This window comes from Drosophila grimshawi, unplaced genomic scaffold (genome assembly GCF_018153295.1).
Source record: "Drosophila grimshawi isolate 15287-2541.00 unplaced genomic scaffold, ASM1815329v1 contig_311, whole genome shotgun sequence".
Lineage (NCBI taxonomy): Eukaryota > Metazoa > Arthropoda > Insecta > Diptera > Drosophilidae > Drosophila > Drosophila grimshawi.
The window spans coordinates 9685002-9705747 of NW_025063098.1; the positions used below are offsets into that span (position 1 = coordinate 9685002).

At 37.4% G+C, this 20746-nt stretch overlaps 1 protein-coding gene and 1 long non-coding RNA gene across 3 annotated transcripts; one reads left to right on the forward strand and one right to left on the reverse strand.

Annotated features, from left to right (window-relative positions):
- Window positions 1–161: 161 nt before the first annotated feature.
- LOC6563961 (PP2C-like domain-containing protein CG9801) lies at window positions 162–20660 on the reverse strand. Of its 2 annotated transcripts, none has more exons than XM_001989800.2 (4): window positions 20349–20660; window positions 3382–3696; window positions 2468–3315; window positions 162–1717 (listed from the first exon to the last, which is right to left on the reverse strand). In XM_001989800.2, exons 2-4 carry the CDS (start codon window positions 3519–3521, stop codon window positions 459–461), a joined length of 2247 nt encoding a protein of 748 aa, XP_001989836.1. In that variant the 5' UTR covers window positions 3522–3696; window positions 20349–20660; the 3' UTR covers window positions 162–458. The 2 variants fall into 2 exon arrangements, with proteins under 2 accessions (XP_001989836.1, XP_043070730.1); XM_043214795.1 differs by lacking the exon at window positions 20349–20660 and adding an exon at window positions 10540–10556.
- On the forward strand, window positions 13529–13825 carry LOC116805389. Its single transcript, XR_004365145.2, has 2 exons — window positions 13529–13606; window positions 13660–13825. It is a non-coding gene; the product is annotated as an uncharacterized LOC116805389 (long non-coding RNA).
- Window positions 20661–20746: the final 86 nt, after the last annotated feature.

Consider the following 20746-nt stretch of genomic DNA (forward strand, 5'->3'; position numbering starts at 1 on the left):
CCCTAAGTAATTCAAGCTGTGCGTCTAAATGTGAATTCGAAACAGTTTTCGAACTGCCCGCAAAAGTTATTGGCTTATTTGCTGCACAAATTCACTTTCACATCGTAGTACTACATTTAATATGTATTAAGGTGTAAAAATATAAATTACATTCTTTGCATTTTCGGTATTTTTTTGTTTTGTTTTTTCTTTTTTGTGTTTTTTTTTTTTGGTAGTAGTTTAAAACATCTGAGGCAATTTGTCGTTTTTCATTTCAAAAATGGCTATGAATTATGGCTGACAAACTGCGAAAAATAATAAAAATCAAAATCAACAACTTAAATGAAAGCTAAACGAATACCAAGTAAATAATAATATATACGTATGCATATAAAACTACGTATTAATGGGTATATGTGTATATTTATATCTGATCTGGTGAATACGTATTTTTTAGTGGATGAGAGTGTGTCGGCAGCCTAAAAAGTTGTCTCCTTGAACTCCTTGGACTGCAGCACTGGCGCCACGTTGCCATTGCCACCACCACCGCCGCCGCCACCACCACCACCACCGACAGTACCAATACCAGCTGCATCGACATCAGCATCCGGCGCTGCACCACCAACGGTGTAGGCCAATACGGTGGCATGATCCAGTTTGCCCGGCAGTGCGCCAAAGCCACTGCTGTCCACGATGCGTTTGCGTGCCGCTCGATGTTGCATGCGATTCAGCTGCACTTCGCGCTTCACTCCATCCGGCCCCGTGGACAATTTGTAGAAGAGCTCTCGCTGCTCCAGGGTCTTGCGACGTGCCGAGGTGATCATTCGCACAAAGTCAATCAACAAATGGCACAGACGCCGCGCCGAGGCGCACGGTGAGAAAGTTCCATTGATGCCATAGCTGAGTAGATCCTCCAGACGATAGAGGGTAAGCGCATGTCTCTGCGGCCCGGTGACCAGTGGCAGGCCTAACGCCGACTTTGGTATGCGCTGAATGGGCATAGCCGCGGGGGCAGCAGCAGCCGGTACACCGTGTCGTGCATCGATTAGGGTCTGGGAGCGCATATACTTGGGCCGACTGGGCACATTGCTGGGCGGGCTGCTGCCCGGCTTGGGTTGGCGTGTTCGACTGGGCGGCGTGGCCGATGACGGATGCAGGCGGGCATAGATCGCTGAGGCGCTCTTATTTTGGCGCTTGGGCGCCAGCTGCTGCAGCTTCACATCGGGTGTCCAAGCCTCGGCGAATTTGCCGACGACCGGATCGAAATTGTCGCTGATGCCGTCCGAGGTGAGAAACACAATGTCGCCACGCTCGATGCAGCTCATGGAGAAGGTGAGATTGCTTAGCTCCGGTTTGTTGCCATCCGCTGGTCCCAGAGCACCCAATGCATCGCGCATGTCCCGCATAGAACTTATGTCGTGGGAGGCCTGCGTCAATTCGCGGACACCATGCTTCTTGGAATACACATATCCGAGAGAATCGCCCACATTGCAGGCACACACCACATACTTGCCGGGCGCACCGTCCAGCGGCAACACCACAGCAATTGTCAGCGTGGACAGGGCACCGCCCACCTCCAGAATGCAGCCGTGTCCCTCCCAAAGGCTGCGCAACAGGCTCACAAACAGCTCCTGTGTTGTGGTCGCCCGGCACTCGTGCGCCTGTCCAAACACAGCCCGATCCAGGTAGTCTAGACAGCCATGCACAGCGGATCGAGCTGCTAAGCGAGCGCCATCGCCTTTGGAAGTAAACAAAAGAGTTATTATCTAAATAAGGCTGACATTCTATTAAGATACATAGTTAATTGATGTGATTTAAAAGTGATGAAACCATATTGACTGTTACAAAACAGTTTAAATAAGACTAAAATTATTAAAATAAGACTGGCAAACTATCAAAAGTTAATTAATATGATTAAGAGTGTATTTAAAATATATTTATTTATTGTTGAATTTATGATTTCTATATGGCAATCATAAATTCAACAATAACACAATTACTATAATTATCTTCTAATTAAGGGACACGGTATTGTTTAATAAGTCTGTCATTATATGAAGAGTCAAATGATAATATTTAAAATGACTTAAATTGATGAAACCCGTATTGAAATCATAAATTCAACAATAATGCAATTATCTTCTAATTAAGTGACAAGAAGTAGTTCTCTGACTGTAAGCAGGGGTTAATTAAAGAGAAGCAGTAGACAAAGTCAAAGAAATGAAATAATAAAGATGCAAGTGATTCGTAATTGTAATTTGCTTGCAGTCACATACAGTCGAACCTCCATAGAGTGAATTTCTACACAATGAAATTCTCGTTATTATGAATTAATGTAAAGTGCTTAGCCAAACGATATAATTTTTCCCTACGATACTACATCATTCTCTAGCTACTGGCAGAGTTGGCTGCTGACTATACCCGGTTTAGTTAGGTGACTTCTTAGTCTACAGTGTCTTGTCATTTCGGCTATGCTGGCTCCACTCACCCCAGTTGACGCCATCGGCCATGGCCATGGCAGCGGCATCGCCACGCACCACACAGCCATAGCAATCGGCAATGGGATTGCCCATCGGCTCCTTGATCAGCATGTTGTTCTCGTAAAGCGACACTGAGATGCCATAGGCGACATCGCAATCCATTTGCCAGTTTCGAACGCCGGCCACCGGCGTTGACAGGGGCATGGGAAGGGCAGGAGTGCCACTCTGATTGCTGACCGCCTCGCGTAGCAGACGCTCCCGTTCCGAATTACCGTTTCCAGCTGTCGTCGTTGAGGTCGCAGTCTTGGCATTCATAAGATTCTTATTGTTCTGGTCCTGGGCAACGCTATTGTTGCTGACCATGCTGACTACTATGGTGGTGGCCTTGCCTCCATTCTCAGTCGCTGTCGCCGACGACACTGCTGCAATGCTGCTCTTTGAGTTTTTCCTGGATCGCATGCCAGCGGCTGTGGTGCCCGTTCCACCTGTTCCCGATCCACCTGTTGTGCCCTGATCACCATTACTCTGTCGCCTGGACGCCGTGGGACGGGCAAACTTGTTGCTCAGGCGCGTCGCTTGTGCTGAGGCTGTGGCTGGTGGTGTACTCTTGCGAACACCGTAGCTATCCTCGTTCTCCTGTTGGGTGTCGATGAAGTCAATGTCATCCGCATAGCTGGCGCTTAAATGCAGCTTGGAGCGTTTGATGCCCGTCAGGCCCTCGTCGGGACCGGTGCAGGCGGCAGTGATGGTATCCGGGCCACTGGCATAGGGGCCCAGCTTGAGGACGGGCATATCTGTGGGATTCTGGCCATTGTAGATCTCCGGTCCGCCAGGCATAAAAACACGCTGCATGCGTCTAAAAAAATATATATATAAATTAAGTTTGCGTGCTTCATTTGCAGTGAGGTCAGAGTTTTGTTACCCCTCGAGATATTTGGTTATAAAGCTGGCATCGTCCTCCTCAGCGTTGCCGTTGACCCGCCGCCGTCCTCCATCCCGTGGCTCCGCTACGAAACTCAATTGTCGAAAGTATGTGGTGACCTTTTGCCGCAGAGATGGCATCTTGATGATGCTGATGCTGCTGCTGATACTGCTTCTGCTGCTACTGCTGCTGCCTCTGAGTAGTCCAATTAAGGCTGTGTCTTAATTGCAAGTGCTTTAGTCTACTGGGGGTTTATCGCCTCCAGTTGGAGAGTACATTCACCTCATTGGTGGCAATTGTTGTGGGAGTCAGTGCCTGTAAACGGAGCAAAGAGTTTCATATTTAATTATCAATAAATTATGCAATTAAATGAGGCGTCGCCTCGTCTCCAGACCGGCAGGATGTGCACATTCATGCCGCGGGGCATGCAACAGACAACAGAGCCAGAAAGGATTGTCAGTTCCCTTCCGTCTTCAAACACCAGCAGATGTCCACACTAAGAAAAAAATTTAGAAATTAGCCATACTTCTGGCGCCAAGGGTTCCTGCCCTTAGGATTTGGTTATGGTTTCCTGAAAACCAAGGTTTTCACATCTTAATTTCAGTATTTTTCTAAACATTAGAAAAAAAAATTCTCCTCTTCGTTCAAGAATTCTTATTCTAGCTTTTTTGCTATTTATATTATTATTATATATTTGATATAACAATCGAGGGAGCAACTTTCATTGCTATTTTCTAAATTTCAGAAAGAACTTATCTGAAGAACGATTTTTATTTTATTGCGATTTTCTAAATTGTAATGGCATTTTTTTTCTGAGTGCAAAATTGTGAATAGGCAACTGACTTGAATGGGCTTTCAACTTGCGTTCATTTCGGATGCACACTGAGCGAAAAGGGGAACGGGAAGAGCAAGAAGTAGATGGCGAAAAAGATGAAGCCGACCCGTTGTGGCAACGAGTTTGAAATGACGCAGCTTCTGAGGCATTCGTATGATTAATGAACTGTCAGTGGCTGTTGCTCCTCTCCTTTTTCTTTCTTTTTTTTTGGTTTGCTGCGCAAATTGCAGTTATAAATGTTATTAAACCCTTTAGGTGGGCATCATCATTTTGTCATTAAATGTGCAACTTATTGAAAAAGAAGACATTGCCGTAGAGTATAAAGCTATGTTGATTTAGTCACATTAGATCAGAGTGCAATATAACAGTTACCAGCGACAAGAAGGCTATAAATAGAGTTTATTTTATTTTATTGTTATTGAACTTTATCTACTTCAAATTAACATTTCATAAATAAATGGTTATTGTTCATTTTTCTCTATCTCAATGTGAAAATATTTAATATTTGCATACAATTTGCTTTTATAAAATGCACTGCCTGAATAAAAAAATGAGTAGACAATTTTAAGCTTAAGTTTCGTATGATTATCTGACAATATATGAATATATAATATATAACAGGTTAGCAAATATCAACCGAGACTACTGGAGTAGAATGAACATTTCGAAACCAGCTTTTAACTTTAATGAAAGTCTTTTTACAGTTGATCAATAATATTTATTCTAAATATAGCAACTGTCGGAAGTCAATCTTTATCGATATTATAGAGTTATAGATCAAATGCAATAAAATTAATCTGCGTACGGTATATGTTATATTCCAAATGGCTAATAGCCAACTCGACTCATCTTTTGATGTTGATCAAGAATATTTATATTTGATGGGGAAGGAGGTGCTTGCTTCTGACTTAACATCAATATACTGCTTTTCCAATTTATAAAAGTTAAGTTAAGTTAAGTTTAAGTTTTATTAAATGTAGATGAAAATTAAAAGTAGAAAAATTATATGGACGAAAGTTTAAGTTTTGTACGAATGTTTTCCAACCACCTTTGAATATATAAACATATCTCATGGTTGCAACAAGTATCTTTGATAAAAATTAAGCAATTACAAGTTGTACTACAACCGAACCAGATTGATTTTTCTGAAACTTTCATTTAAGTCCAGGGAATAAGTACAAATACAAGTTTTGCAAGTATTATATAAAAAGTGCACAAGTTTAATATATAAAGTGAAAGTGATCCTATAAGAAAAATGCTTGATGTACGAATTGATACGGATTCGGGTTGTATATCTTGAATATGACGTCAAAATGCTAAATTATATATACATACAATTGAGTTGTGTAAAACATGTCTTAGAAAATCACATTGAAATATTTGTATATAACAAGTTATATTCAACTTATGGTTAGAAGGGAATTCAATCTTTCGCAATTCCAAAGTTAACTTCGATTGAAAAATTATATCACATCTGTATATTAAATTGGATTGAAAAGATAACAAACATTTAAATCGTGAATGAAAACTTGTTGCACACTACAATGTTGGCTTGTGATTCTCTCGCTGCAGCGCAGTTGTGTTTTTATGGCTACGAATCGTTTTCCTGCCCCATAAGCTCTACAGATTAACAAACTCGGACAGTTCTCTGATGAGTGCTTATCTTGAAGTCTTCTACTTGGCATTCAGTTGCATTGCGCAATCAACTGGCGCTCATGGGAATAACAATAGCATTTAATAGCAACAGCAGCAAGCAGATTTGCTAAGTCTAACTACTGAAATTGGACTCTAATCTTGAATAAGTATTAATGGAAGCCGACTGCAAAGATGTTTCTACTTAAGCGATGCGCACAAACCAATTTATATAAGCGATCAACTGAACAAAAGTAAACAAACTGATCCAAACAACAACAATAATAATTGATGAGAGCTTTTCATGACAAGAGCAATTGTTTATTGTTGTTGTTTTTAACGAGCTGCCATTTTAATTTATGACACTTGACTGAACACTTCAATTGACAAATGAATAATTTATATACAATTGGGGCTATTTCATATCACAAATTGCGCGGGTGCTCATTTCTCCGAGATTCTTTAGACTGCCTACAAAATTTAATATAGAATATAAGTTCTCGTATATCATAGGTAAATCAAGTTTATTTCACATTTGATTAACTATCCATGGCAGAAATTGATTAGGATTAAGATTAAAAAGCTATGACAGATATTTTTTAACAGATTCACTGTTTCCACTTATAATCGTGTTGGTTAATTAATTGTTATAGAAGAACTGTAAGATTGTTATTAAGATCGGTTAAGTAACGCAAAATGTGTTTTCCTATTGAACACTTAATTAACTATGTTATTAACAGCCGTTTCCATCTGCTGATGATCCTAACGTGTTTTTTGCTTGCAGCCTTGATGTTTACTCGCCATGCTCAACAAACAGACACTCTTACCTTGAAAATAAGGTAATTTAAATCATAAATGTGACGTGAGTTGTGCCCTTAAGCGATCTCTTTCCATTTGAGTGGCCAATCAAAGCTGGGCAAAGAGACCCATTCAACTGTGGCTTACAACGGACAACATTGCGGTTACTTAATACTCTGAAACCATTATTCGACACGTGTCACAGCTCAACAATTGGTCGGTCAAATATGAAATGCATGAACAAGTTACATACATAAATGTATATATACACTTAGAAAATAAATCGCTATAACGTTATTCTTGTTTTTAGAAATAATTTCAAAATATAAGAAAATATTTTTCTTAAAATTCGAAACGTTTGCCGGAAATTTACCATTCCAAAATCAAGATGAACTTTTATAATTTTTATAAATATTTTCTATTATTGAGAAGTGGACATCTAACAGTTAGAAGTGCCCTGATTATTGGAAAAATTCGTCTCTGAAATTCAGAAAATAGTAACGAAATTTGATAGAAAATTAACTATCTGAATAATAAGGCGAAGAACCCTTGGCGCTAAAAGTATGGCGAATTTAAAAAAAACCCGGGGCGACTTTTTTCCGAGTGTATGTACACGTTCTTTCATAAGGTTGAGAGCAAACATGTTATAAACCCACAATGATCATCAGCAGCTCAGAATGGGAAGCTTTTATGTGTCAAGTGACGAAGATGATGATTCCGCATCTGATTCTGATTGACGTGGAGAGAGATAGAGTGGGGGCACCACCTGGTGTTGCCTTCTCTGCCCCACTTGAACAAAGCCAAATGGAGCAAAGCAATTGCAAATGCAAAAATATATTGTAATTTGCTTGGCAGCGGATGCTGTGGGTATTGTGGTATTGAGGTATTGACGTGGGTGCGGTCATTCGTTGTGGCTGGTAATCTCTTTGAGTGCACATTTAATCGCAGATTCTTGTTGCTGGCTAAATTGAATTGTTTGCAGTGCAATGCATTTCAATCAGCCAGATTGATTGCGGCTTCGAAATGGAGATGTAAACGCTGCCAATGCGCTTGGATGCGCTTCAACGCATCGCTTGCAGCAGATTCAAAAAGGGGGGAAAAGAAACACATGCTTCAAATATAGACTGTATATGGGTTAATTGGACTTTAACAGCAACAAATGGCATGCAAAAAATATTGCAAAAAAATATCATTTCCTCCCCGTCGCCCATTCATTACTTGAGATTGCTTTTGTGGTCTGAGAGCAGACCTGAGAATTGAATTGAATTAATCGACCAGCTGCTGCTATTTTGCCATGATTGATGCGCGATCTGTCGCGAAGTTCAAGTCAATTGCCGTCAGTCGTGCAAGGTGGCTCTGACATTGAGTAAATGCTATTATTGATAGTAGTTTAAGTTGCGACTCGAGTTCAAGATCAATGCGTGCCACATATTGTTTAATTATTTGCTGAAAGATCATTTTGGTAAACTGTTTGGTTAATTGTTTAATGTATCATCAGTTACTGATATAATTAATTAATTAATTCCAACTATTTTGTTGGCCAGATTGAGTTTCCATGCACCAAATTTTGGACTATTTGGCTTCTAAAAAATGATATTAGTCGCCAATAAATATCAGAGAAAACAAACACAAACTATTATCTTAGGCACACCAAATCTTACATACTCTTGTAGACCGAATCTGCTGACCTACAATTTTAAGTCACTAGCTCCGAATGTTATTTTTTTGTTTTGTAACTGGCAATTACACAATTGTGTAATTATGTTATATCAGAAAGGGTGACTTGTAAGTATACGCCTATCTCGATTTTACAACTTAACACTTATCTTTTCACCGATAGTTCATATCATAAAAAACTACTGAAGCAGAACCTAAGATCAAGTTAGCTTTAAGCTGAGGGAAATCTGTTCATATATACAAAGTAGTCGGATAGACAGACATATATATCGTCGTAGAATACATTTACTTTATATATATATATGTTACTTATTTATTACAATAAATTAGGATTTCTGAAAATTACATAAGAAAAATAATTTTTTTTATTTAGATATTATTTCTTATATATTAAAACTTTCAACTTTAATTTTTTTATGAGTGCATATTTGTGAATAAAACCGTTGTTGAAATTTTGTTATCTATAAAAATGAAATAAAAACTATTGATCTCATTCACTGCAACCTAGCACTATGTTGTAAATCAACGATAGCGTGGCATTTTCGACGCGCCCTCAAAACCTCAAAAATGGAAAACGTATTCAAGAGCGATCGCTGACACGCTCCATGTAACACTCAAAACCTTCCCCAAAGCACTCGCTCGCCTCAGCACACACATTGGACAGTTCTCGGAAGTAGCACATAAAATATTGCCAGGGCGTGTGCCACAATCAATCGACACTTTCGTGGCATATATACAAAAGATCAACATTTTCAACACACTGGGCTAATCAGGCGTGAAAATGGGAAAATCGTGGCCAACGATTGCACAAGAAGCAAAGTGTTGAAATCAATGTACATAACTATTAATCAATGTGGAATTCTATATTAAAAATTCCAAAACAGCTGGTATTTAAATGAAATTTATGCGATCATTTTGGTAACAAAAATAAATAAACAAAAACGAATATACGAAATTCGTTTTCAGAACTCTGTTCTCCCCGGTGATCCACGTGCTATAAATATGGAGTGTATTTATAGCAGCATATGGCACAATTTGAAGATAATTTCGAGCCACAATTTTTCATATGTGTCTGTCTTTGAATTGTTTTGGTTAATTTGGAAACACGCTTGAAAGATTTATTTGGTTTGTGTTGTTTTTTGTTTAGCGCATTTCCGCCGGTGAGTGTATAAATAATTAATTGAACGAGCGCATTGAAAGATTGTTTGCATTTTAACTAATTAGCAACGAGGTCACAGATAAGCGACTAATAAGTAAACTGCAACTAACTAGTTGCATCCACAAGGGGCACAATCATCTAGACAGGCATGAATCATTTATAAAGTGATGACACCACGGCTTGTGGCACAGGTTCTTTTATGCTTCTGTTGCATTTACAAAAGGTGTTGATTTAATGCCGCAGCGCAGCAAGAAACGTGCTAAGCAAAAGTAAACAAAACCAGCTTACATAGAAAAAAACGGTAGAGTGGTTTAAGCCAGAGGGTTGGTGGGGGGGGGGTTGCTAACCAAATACGGCCAAGAGAGACACACACTTACACATACAAGCACGCATGACAGTTAACAGCTGGCGGCTTCCAGCATTTCTCCAAGCTGAGTGTCACGACAGATATATGACGACAAGACAACCTGCTGAAAGATTATAATATTGTGTATGTGCGAGTGTGTGTGTGCATGCGTGTGTGTGGCATCCCAAGGTGGTTGCTGCATTCATTTGGGGGCCTTGCCATAAGTCAAGTGCAGCTCACAGCGAATTGCTTGCAAATTGTGTTGCTAGACAAAAGATATAAACACAAACATAAAAAATCCAGCGACTTGAAAGTGAAATTTTGTTGTCTCTCTTTTTGCAGCGAAAGCTGAAGGCCAAAACTTCTGCAAGAATTGCAGCTTATTTGTCGCATTTATGTACTACATGTGTAAAACTGATAGTTGGGGGCAGCGTTAATAAACACACTTTTATACCCTGAACTTTTGTCTATCGAGAGACTTTAAATTCCGAAGAAAAAGTTCTCACATATCTACTTTACTTCATTTTATCAATAGCTCATACTTTTCTCCTATATCGATACAAATCGATGTTGCAGAGTGTATTTTCAATCCAATCTCTCATAATTTTCTTTTAATATTTCTAAAATTCAACTAAACCCAAGTATTTTTCTCATAAGTGCTATTTATATGTTCATACCTTAATTATAATTTGTACAAATTTTCATATTTACCAAATTACTCTGTTGCAAGCGAATATATTTTTAAGGATTTCCGTTTGAATATTTAAGACTTATGATAGGCAAAGACGTCAAGCTCAGGATATCTCCAAGTCGATCTCTCTTAACTAGAGCATTTTTACTTGTGCGATAATTTCGTTTGTCTTATAGATAAGCGTCACAATTTGTAAGAATTACCATAATTTGCAATTGTTTATCTTTAAAATGTTGTCCAAATATTGATTTTAGAACATAGTGCTACATATCTGTCCATGTGCTTACTTATTATTTAAAATAAAAACGTTGAACAAGAAAGAACTGTCTTACCCACACCCAAGATCAGAAAACCTAGCATACTGGAATCTATTTGCTTATATTTAAATAGGCTAATCTCTTACGAATTCTCATATATATATTGTATCAGAAAGGTGATTAGGAAACTAAAACATGCTATAATAGCCTTATATTGCTTACAGAGGTCAGTCCACAGACTCAAATGAGCAAAGATAACTAAAAAGACTGTTTTACGAAAGACCACTGACAATAAATTGATTAGCTATTAGTTAATTAGTTAATATTTTTTACCTACCACATAGATTATATTATATGCAATAAATTTGTTTAGTAACATATAAATTTATTAACTGTTGGCTGACTCACTGAAGTAGAAATAATACTGTTATGATTATTTTTTTCATTTATTATAAATTTTGCTTTTGACATAATAATAATTTTAAAATTGTATTTGCAGCATGGTCGCCATTTAATCAATATATAAATAGCAGCCAACGATTTTGTTTTGCATAGACTACGAATATATATATGAGCTTGGCTTGGCTTTCTTTTCCAATTTCTGGTATACAAAATAAACATATTTACACATATTTCATTATTGACATTTATTAACCCTTCGGTACACATGCTTATGGCATAAAATGTGAAGCATTCAGGTTATATTTAAATGTGTAATCAGGTGTAAAGTCGCTTAAAATTTACAAGACTTCAGCCGTATAAATAAGGGTCGGACATGCCGGACAGACTATTTTTGTTGACTCTGTTGATTCTATTTGTGAAGTCCAGTTAAGAGCGAAAAGCGCTCTGGGCTCCCCATTAGAATCGGATAATTAAAATTGCATGTGATAAACAACATACCAACACACACAAGCACAAGCAAAGGTGAAGGAACTCACTCAGAGTGGGCAACGTTTTGGGAGCAGGGGAGGCCCATTTCTCTTGTTCCCGCTTGGACCCCCTTTCGGGGCAGTGCCTGTCTCCGGGAGTTGCTTAAATTGCCAGCTAATTGGCTTTTGAGTGTTTGGTGTTTGTTGCGTGCTGCGTTCATTTCCTGTTACAGCTGCACGCAGAAAACAATTTGCATTAATGGCACAGGAGGCACCTCTCCCCCCTCACCTAACAGCCCCCCAGCGCACAACCCCATTAATTCAGCACTTGCCACATGAACTGCAATCGCAGTGTATGTGTCGAAAGTCGAAACTGAAAGTGCGACACAAATCCATATAACAAAAGTCGCCTCCCATTTTCTAAATGTTTTCAGGCTTGCTTCTGGGGTTGTTGGGGGCAGGTGGTTGGGGTGCCTCGTTGGGGGAAAATGCGATGGGATCTTTGTGTGTCAAAAGTGCACTTTCACATGCAATGGGCGCCACGAAGATGTCGATGCTTGTAGCTGGCATTGCTTTTGTTTTATCGCTTGCAATAATGACGCACACATTATTTTTTCAATTTTTTGTTGTTATTCAACTAAGAGTGCACCACCCCTTGTTGGCCGTAGTGTGTGTATTCTCTTATCGCCCATTTCCGCTTGCATGTTACTTGTAATGTGCTTTTGGGGTTGCGCCTCTTGGCCCCGTTTCTTTAAATGTGCGCTCTAATAACTTGTACGAACTTCTTAAGTACAGTAAATACTTAACAAATACTAGAAATGGTGTAAGGCGGCATGTGGCATTATTTAGCTGCAATTGATTTTTTTCGGGTTAGTCGAGAGCGTAAATTTCATTTATATTTTCTAAATTTCATAAATGATTTTTTCTAGCGATAAGGCTTTGTTTTTCTACATTTTAGAAATATTAAAAAATATATTTCTGAAAAATAGTGAATCAGAAAATCAATTAAAATTTTTAGAATTCGTTTTTCTTTTCTGGGAGTAGTTTTAGTTTTAATATTCAGTCAGAACTGTATTTCAAGAGTGAAAATGAAAAAGTCTAAATGATTCAGCTCTTTTTTCAATCAGAATAGATAAAAAACTCGTTAGGGTGTTTCATTTTGGTGCTGAATAAAAGAGGCGTCGAAACTTTACATTATCATATTTTAATGGATTCGAGAATTTAATAACAAAAAAATTTATTATATATAAAAAAAATACAATTTATAAATTGAATTTCAATACAATAATAAATGGAATATGAAGTAATGTTTTAATCTTTCACTGATGAGATAGTGACTATAATCTCTGAGCGATCAGAGTTCTCTGCAGCAGAACTAGGAAAGGATAATGAGTCTAGACGCATTTACAGGAGCATATTGATACCTAGATAAGGTCCTAGGTAGGATAAGCATAATTGTAGATAGGATGAGATAATTTAAGACTTTCAATAAACCTGCCGAAGCATTTTGGCAGCTCGTGATTTGTACTTCTAAGTTGTACTGGTATAATAGTTTAGTAAAAAAACAAAATTATCCACATTAGCAAATTAAATTTAGAATAATTTTAGAATCTGTCATCTCTTACTTTCAGAAAATCTTTGGTGCAAGTCGAATTTTTATCCTTACTCCGCTGCTAATAAATCTCTTATTTAATTTTAATGTTATCGAAGTAGGCTTCACATTTATTTGAAAATTGTCTCATTCCTGAAGCTCTAAGTTTTGTTTCGAATTCATTTACTGCTTCAAGTTTCACACAAACAACACACTATTTTTAAGCTTAAAGTGAAGTTTTATAAACACTCTAAATATATTTACACAACGTTAAAAGAAAGTAAAAATCAAATAAAAAAAATAGCAAAAAATTATCTAAAGAAAAAGAGAAAAAAAAAATACATATCGGGATGGATATACACATGGCATGGTAAGTGAAATTATTTATAGATCATATAATATTTATTGCATTTAATGTTTTAGATTGACCGAGTTTATGTAGCATGTATTGGACCGTCCACATTTTGTTTTTGGAGTCATATTGGAGTCAAAAATTCGCAGTTAAACCAAATCGACTCAAAATATCGAGGCGACTGATAAATTCCGGTTATATAATAATCATTTTTGTGGCAATAAAAACTAAAAGGAACTTGTGTGAATTATTTTTAAAAAGTTTCTCGTGCAGGTACAATTTCCTTCGGAGAGCTGGTTATAGTGCTGAAAATTCGATTTAGATTTAATGTAAATGACTAAAAATACTTTTGTGTGTATTTTTTAAAGTAATTCACTCGTTTTAAACATTTATATTCGACGATACGTCAAAACTAAAGCCATTTTCCAGTTGACTGCCAGTTGTTGTTGTTGTTGTCTCATGATGTTTGAGCCAACAATGTTGTAGTTAAATGAAAACTAGGCAGAGGCAGGTAGCGACAGCTGTCGCGGATGTGCGGAGCCGTGTAGGACTTGCCTATGGACGAACAACAACAATAAACACAACAAGCTGTGCATGAATAAATTAAGTGTGGGCTTGGCCCAAAGGCTTGTCGGGCATACTAATAAGTCTAATAAGTCGCCGCAGCCGAATGCAAATTTATAAAAGCGACGAGTGGGTGCCGAAGCAAACAAAAAGAAAAAACAATAAAAATGAGCTGAGCGCCAAACCGCCGGGTGAAATATTAAATTAAATCTTAATGGCAGCGTATCAAATGTAAAGAAGTCAAGGCCCGCGACAAAGAACAAACAGCGGACAAAGCTAACAAAGGCAAAAACACTTGCAATTGAGAAACCCACTACCCCTATCCACTCCCCTCCCCTCCCCGCCTCTTCGACACAGTAGCTTTGCTGACGTCTGGGCACTGGTGTCAAATGGCTGCCCACTGGGAGTCATTGCTTGGATTTCAGTGCCAGGTGCTACTCTGCAGCGAGTTAACTGACCGCTGTGCCCACCACACTCGCCTCTCCACTCTCCACACACGTCTCCTCGCACACCTGCCCCCTTCTCCAACCCACTGTCTAGGTTTAATTTGAGTTCCATTGCCGAGCTTAGTCATCGCGTCACTCGAGCTGACTAATCATTGCAGGCGACGCGTGCTTTCAAAGTATTGGAGAATTGGCAAAAGTGGAGAAATCTCCATTCAATAAACTCTTTGCTGACCGCCTGGCATTAGATGATGAACTTTATGGAGGTCTTTCTTGTTGCGCATGTTGTTCATTCAATTCAAAATTGGCAAATGTTTATTTTGGTCGATGGTCGATTGCTTTGAATCGTGCTCGGCTTTTGCTTAATCGTTTAATGCTCTCTGTTCTTCTTTTTGTTTATCTCTTTTTGAATGGACTTCAATGATTAAGAATATTCACAGCACAGCTGGGTGAAATTAATTACGAATCTTCTTTAAAGCTCGGCGAAACTTTTGAAAGGGGTTTAAATAAAAAAAATACATGTGTTTTTGATAGATGCGCAAAACTTTAACCCGAACTGGAAAGAAAACGTTTCTCAGCTGTTTTGCCAAGTGCTTTTCAAACAATTCTCATTTCTTTTAAAATTAACAGTTGATTTTATTTTGTTATTCAAAATTCAGTTTAAAACACAAACTTTCTTAAGATGGACGATAGACTTATCTTCAGCTTTGTCTTTAAATAAAGAAAAGAATATTTATTGCCTAACTATATTGCTAACAATTCTTATTTAATTTAAATTACATTTTTATTTGTAATAATTGTTATATTTTCTATAACAAATATGTCTAGCATTGGTTTTAAATAAAGTAAATAGTTTGAGAGTTCATGCGATTGATTTAAAGGCATATGTTATTATTTTTAAAAGCTTTGTATAAATTAATTGTTAAATTTAACTTATTCAAATACAGATTGACAAGTGTACTATTTTTCACAAGCAAACATCGCATTATTAACTCAATTATTCCATCTGCTCAAATTGGCTCCAATGCTTGAATATTTATTGCCAAACTGGATGCTGCAGTTCACTTGGCCACATAGTGAAATATAGACGCGTACTTACACACTCGATACCCACTTTCAACTTAAGTGCTTAGAGCACTAATATCTAATATCGCAACTGTCGTCGTTAAATTATGCTATGTAAACTCAACGGTAATAAAAAGTTAGAGAGCAGCTAATGCATTACGAATGAACTGAAGTTTGCCGAGCAAATAAAACCCTCAGTTGGATGGGCAAACTCCGGAACTGAGCAAACTATGTGTATATCATAGAACGCCATTCAGACAACAAAGGAAAAAGGACCCGGGTCGAGCATGGGACCGCGCCAACACTGGGTGGAGTCAGACAGATGGAGAGACCAAAAAGAACTCAGAGTACAGAATACAGCTTTATGCAGCATCCCCTGTCTGGGTTGACTCCTCAAATAAGCATTCTGTAAATGGGGGAGTGCATGGTTCTGAGTTTGCTTTTTGCCAGCTGCTCAGACAAACCACAACAACAACAACTGGAAATGGTAAAAACAGTCTTGGCCAGCTGGCGAAAGTGATTGAATTCCAAAAATATTCGTGGCGCCACTCGAACTGCGGGTTAGGAACGTTGCAAACACATTTCAGTTGATATCAAATACTTGCTCGTAATGTTAAAGCCCAGTTATTTATTGTACACTAATATCAGTCGACGCAGAAATAATAAATTATAAGTAAAATTATAAAATTCACAGCGTTATTTAAGTGCACAATTAGTACAAGATTTGTTTCATGGCTTTGGGAAAATACCCAGAAACATTTAAATAAGACCAAAACAATAAATGTTTGGTATGAAAAAGTTGGATGCTCAGCCACAAAATGCGAAAAAGTTATTCACCCGACGAGACCTTTAAATGGTGAAATGGAGGATTCTGAATTGATTGAATAATTAATTATGATTACAGAATATTTGAAAATGTTCTGGCAAAAAATAATTAATAAATAACGGATAGATCTCTTAGGGGAGGTAATACACCCCAGTCAATAGCGACGAACAACAAAAAGCAAAGAATTTCTTTTGCACAGACACTTTAGTTATGCTTGGGTTAAACAGATATTGTTGAGACAATACACTAGATTCTTATAGATTATTCAAGTCTAATATTGAGTGAGTTGATGTGATACCATATTGAAAGATATAAAAGTATCTTCACATACTCAAATTTTATTAAATCTGTTCACATGAGAAGCAATTAGTATTTTGCATCTGTCGGCTTTTAGTTGTGCATAAGAAAATGTTTAAATTTACTTTGAGGAGGAATTTGAGGCTTTTGTGGCTGTGTTTCATGTTTGGCAAGTTGTCTTTGTCGATTTGAACAAGAAGATATGAATCGAAACAGTGAATTCGTGGAAATTAATGAGCAGAAGGTCAATGACACGCGCACAGTAAAAGTACAGTTGATTGGGACTCCGCCCTTCGATTTTAGAGTGCAACAGAGCAACGAATGGTTAATTACAATTTGCATGAATGCTAGATGAGTTGTGAAAAATGCATTCGACCATTTGGCTAATTCTCAATTTAAATAATGAATACAAATCACATGTGATAAAGCATTTATGAAATTTATTTTACAACCTTTTTTACGGTTAGTTTTAAGTTTTTACAAAACAAATATTTTGCTCTTAATGCTCTTTTGTTTTGTAATAATTTAAAAAATAAAAGGTCGCTCTGTGTCAGCATTAGGTAAAGCCAAGTTTAATATTAATAGAAACTTACGAAGAACTAGCTAAACCATGCTTGCTCTCACGCCATCATTGGATGTAATTCTCCTTTGCTTTCGATGACGTCACTCGCACATCAAACGTTCAGATACGTCATCATGTAGCGTTTACTCTTGTTTTTTAACCCTTGCTTACGAAATCACTTTGCTATATATCTAGTTTGTAACTTTGCTTAGCTGCTAATATATCTCTTATTTCATAATTTGGTAATCCAAGTAGGCTTCGCATTTATTTGAATTTCATTTCAATATTTTTATTTTTTTATGTATTTTTAAACTTTCTAATTATCTATTACACATCTTCGCCCAACTTCAGCATCAGCATCAGAAAAGAGTAAAAAAAAACAACAAAATTAAAAAATCTCATTCTTATGGGGACAGCTGTAAGTAAGGAATTTCTCCTTATACCAAAAAATATTACAGATAATATTGATGACACTATATATTTGCAAAAGTATGACGGTGAGAAGCAGTCGGATGATCTATAATTCCTGGGTTGGAAGACTTACATATTTCTTTTGAATCTGGAATGGGAGCCAAAAATTCGCAGTTAAAACACATTAATCGAAGAAACTTACAAATTCTGGTTATTTTTATTGAAAATTTGTTTTGGCAATAAAATATTAAAAGACTTGTGAAGTTTCTCGTAATTGGAATATAGTTCTTTGTAACAACGGTATTCCAATTTTGGATTCGTTGCACATTTTTCGTGGCCTTAGCATGAAGTTGACACTTGAAGTACATCGATTTGTATATTTTCAAGAAAACTAAAAAACAAACTCTGTTTTGGGTTTAATAAAAATCAATTCCTATTCAAGGATCGATCGAATTTTTTTGAACAGAACAATTTATATAATATCAACTTCTGTCTTTCCCCAACTTTTTCCCTTTCTCGTGTAACATTGTCCATCCTGGGGCAAGTTTGGCCGCAGAGCGGCTACCATGTTGTGGCGGTGGCTTGACATTTAATTTACAATTCATTTCCTGTTATTTTCCGCCTGACATTTGCCGCAGTTTACACAACCCGGCGTCCAGGAACAGCCGCAGCCAAGTTCAGTCAGGTCAACCGCCCACATAAGGTAGTATTTACCGCTCATCTGCACTCTCCTCTCCTCCCCACCACCAATCGATTTGTAGCATGTCGAGCTAGCAGAAATCCTTGAGGTGCGCAGGTTTTTGGCACCCGCAACATCGAATCGTTATCCCCATTCACAGGCCCAACATCATCCTAGTCCTAGTGTGGCTGTTATGTGGCCATCATGTGTTCCGTGTCCCCGGCGATTGCCAAATAAATTGCCAACTGCATTTTGGAAATTGCCAAAATGCTCGCTTTTTGCGCAGAAAGAACAACTTAGGTGGCCAAAAATTGGGGATGATTGAATTGGTAGTGCAATGCAGCACGATTTGTTTGGGGTAGATTATAAACCCCAATAGACCTACAGCTGCTATATACATGTGTATATGTATATAAATAAATAAGAACGTCTTTGATACTGGCCACATAGCGTTGTTTCCTATGGAATCTTTTTAGCATGATTATTTATCGAAACGTGTGCAGTTACATATCAAATGAAATAAACTTGATATACGTTTGCTATACGATAATTTACTTTCCAAATTTGAAGTAACTAGCTATAGTCTCTGAGATCGGCTTGTTTCACAAACACAAATGTATTTCATAATAACTAAATTATTGACTATTATTAGCGTTATGATATAAATAAGTAGGCGGACAAGAATATCAAGAATATACTTTAATTATGCATGTTTTTGTAATTTTTTTTAAGCAAAAACTCGTATTCCAAACAGAAAATTTCTATATGCCACGAACAAAAATTGGCTACTTGGGCAATTCAGTAAGACGAACTTTGAACAGATAATGTTAATTGTATTTGAAATCACTTAAGTATAAAATTAACTATATACTTTGAAAAACAACAATAATTTTATGAATAATTAATGATAACGCTGAGTCTCGATTTCGTCATACTTTTTTTTTATAATGTAGATTTGGATATATAAATGGCACATATTAAATGAATAGATAAGAAAATAAATGTGTTACTCAATAAGTACTTTTAATATTTAATACCAGTTAGTTATTTAAATAGTTTTAAGTTTGAGGAATTTTATAACAAAGTAATAACTATAAAAATTAGCACATTTTCAAAACAGCAATATAATTTCGTTATTTTAAATTTTCTCATATTCAAATTTTGATATGCGCATATTTATTTATTTTTTTTTTCAAGTGTATGTAAAAGGAGTTTAAAATTCATGCTTCTCTTCATAAAAGCTGTCAAAATATGGATACAGACGCCTGGACGGGGGGCAGGGATTGGCAGAAAATTAAATGCAGTTATCACTATTTGTCATTGGTGGACTTCTGCGTTTCCGTCTCAATTAGTTAGACGCACTTAACAACGCTGTGTGCAATAAAAGTTAACACAGTTTTCATAACGAAATAAACGAAACCGGTTATTAAAAAAACAACAGCAACAACAATGAAAGCTTAGCAGTTGTGGTTGTTGTTGTAGTCATTGGTGTGTCGGCGGCGTCGCAGCAGCTGAGATTTTGCAGCTGCCCGTGAAGCAAAAAACAGCAGGTGAATCAGTTGGAAGGCCCCAAATACAAAGATGAAAAAGCACATGAGATAAAAAGTAAAGAGAAAAACAAAAACACAGCAGGCAATCCTCAATACGCAGCACAAAAAACAATGAAGACGTCGGCCAAGTTGAATGACAAAAGCAACAATAAAAAACAGACACACACACAGACAGAGAGAGGAGAGAGAGAGAAGCACGCACACACGCAAAGCAAAGTGGAGCAAGACACAAAACAAAACACGACAAAAACAAAAAGGGCCAAAGTTGAGGGCCAAAAATCAATAGAAACGGGAAGTGCGCGCATAAAGGACACACAACAAAAGCAACAGTGAACGAAAATTTAAAAAACAAACTATACTTACAATAACTGTTGTTGCTGCTGCTGCTGTTCTTATGTTGAACGGTGAATGTTGAATGCTTTTACATATGTTCAAGGAACAAGGGGAGGGGGCGCGGGGGGAACCTTCGATGGTGGTGTGTATAAATATTTGACAAGCGGGGGTGGTTTATTTACTCTCAGTCGAAGTAAATTGCACAATTGGAATTTGGAGCAGCGCACGTTTATTTTATTTACGTCGTTTGCCGTTTGTTTATTCAAATGTCAATTAACACAAAACGTTTGTAACGGAGTTCTGACCACACGCCGTACACACCTACACGCTTCGGCTTCTCAAATCTAACTGCAAGCGGCAGCAAAAGACTGTTTCAAGCTGATCCGATACATTGTAATCAAGCACAACTATTATTGAGTGTGCACACA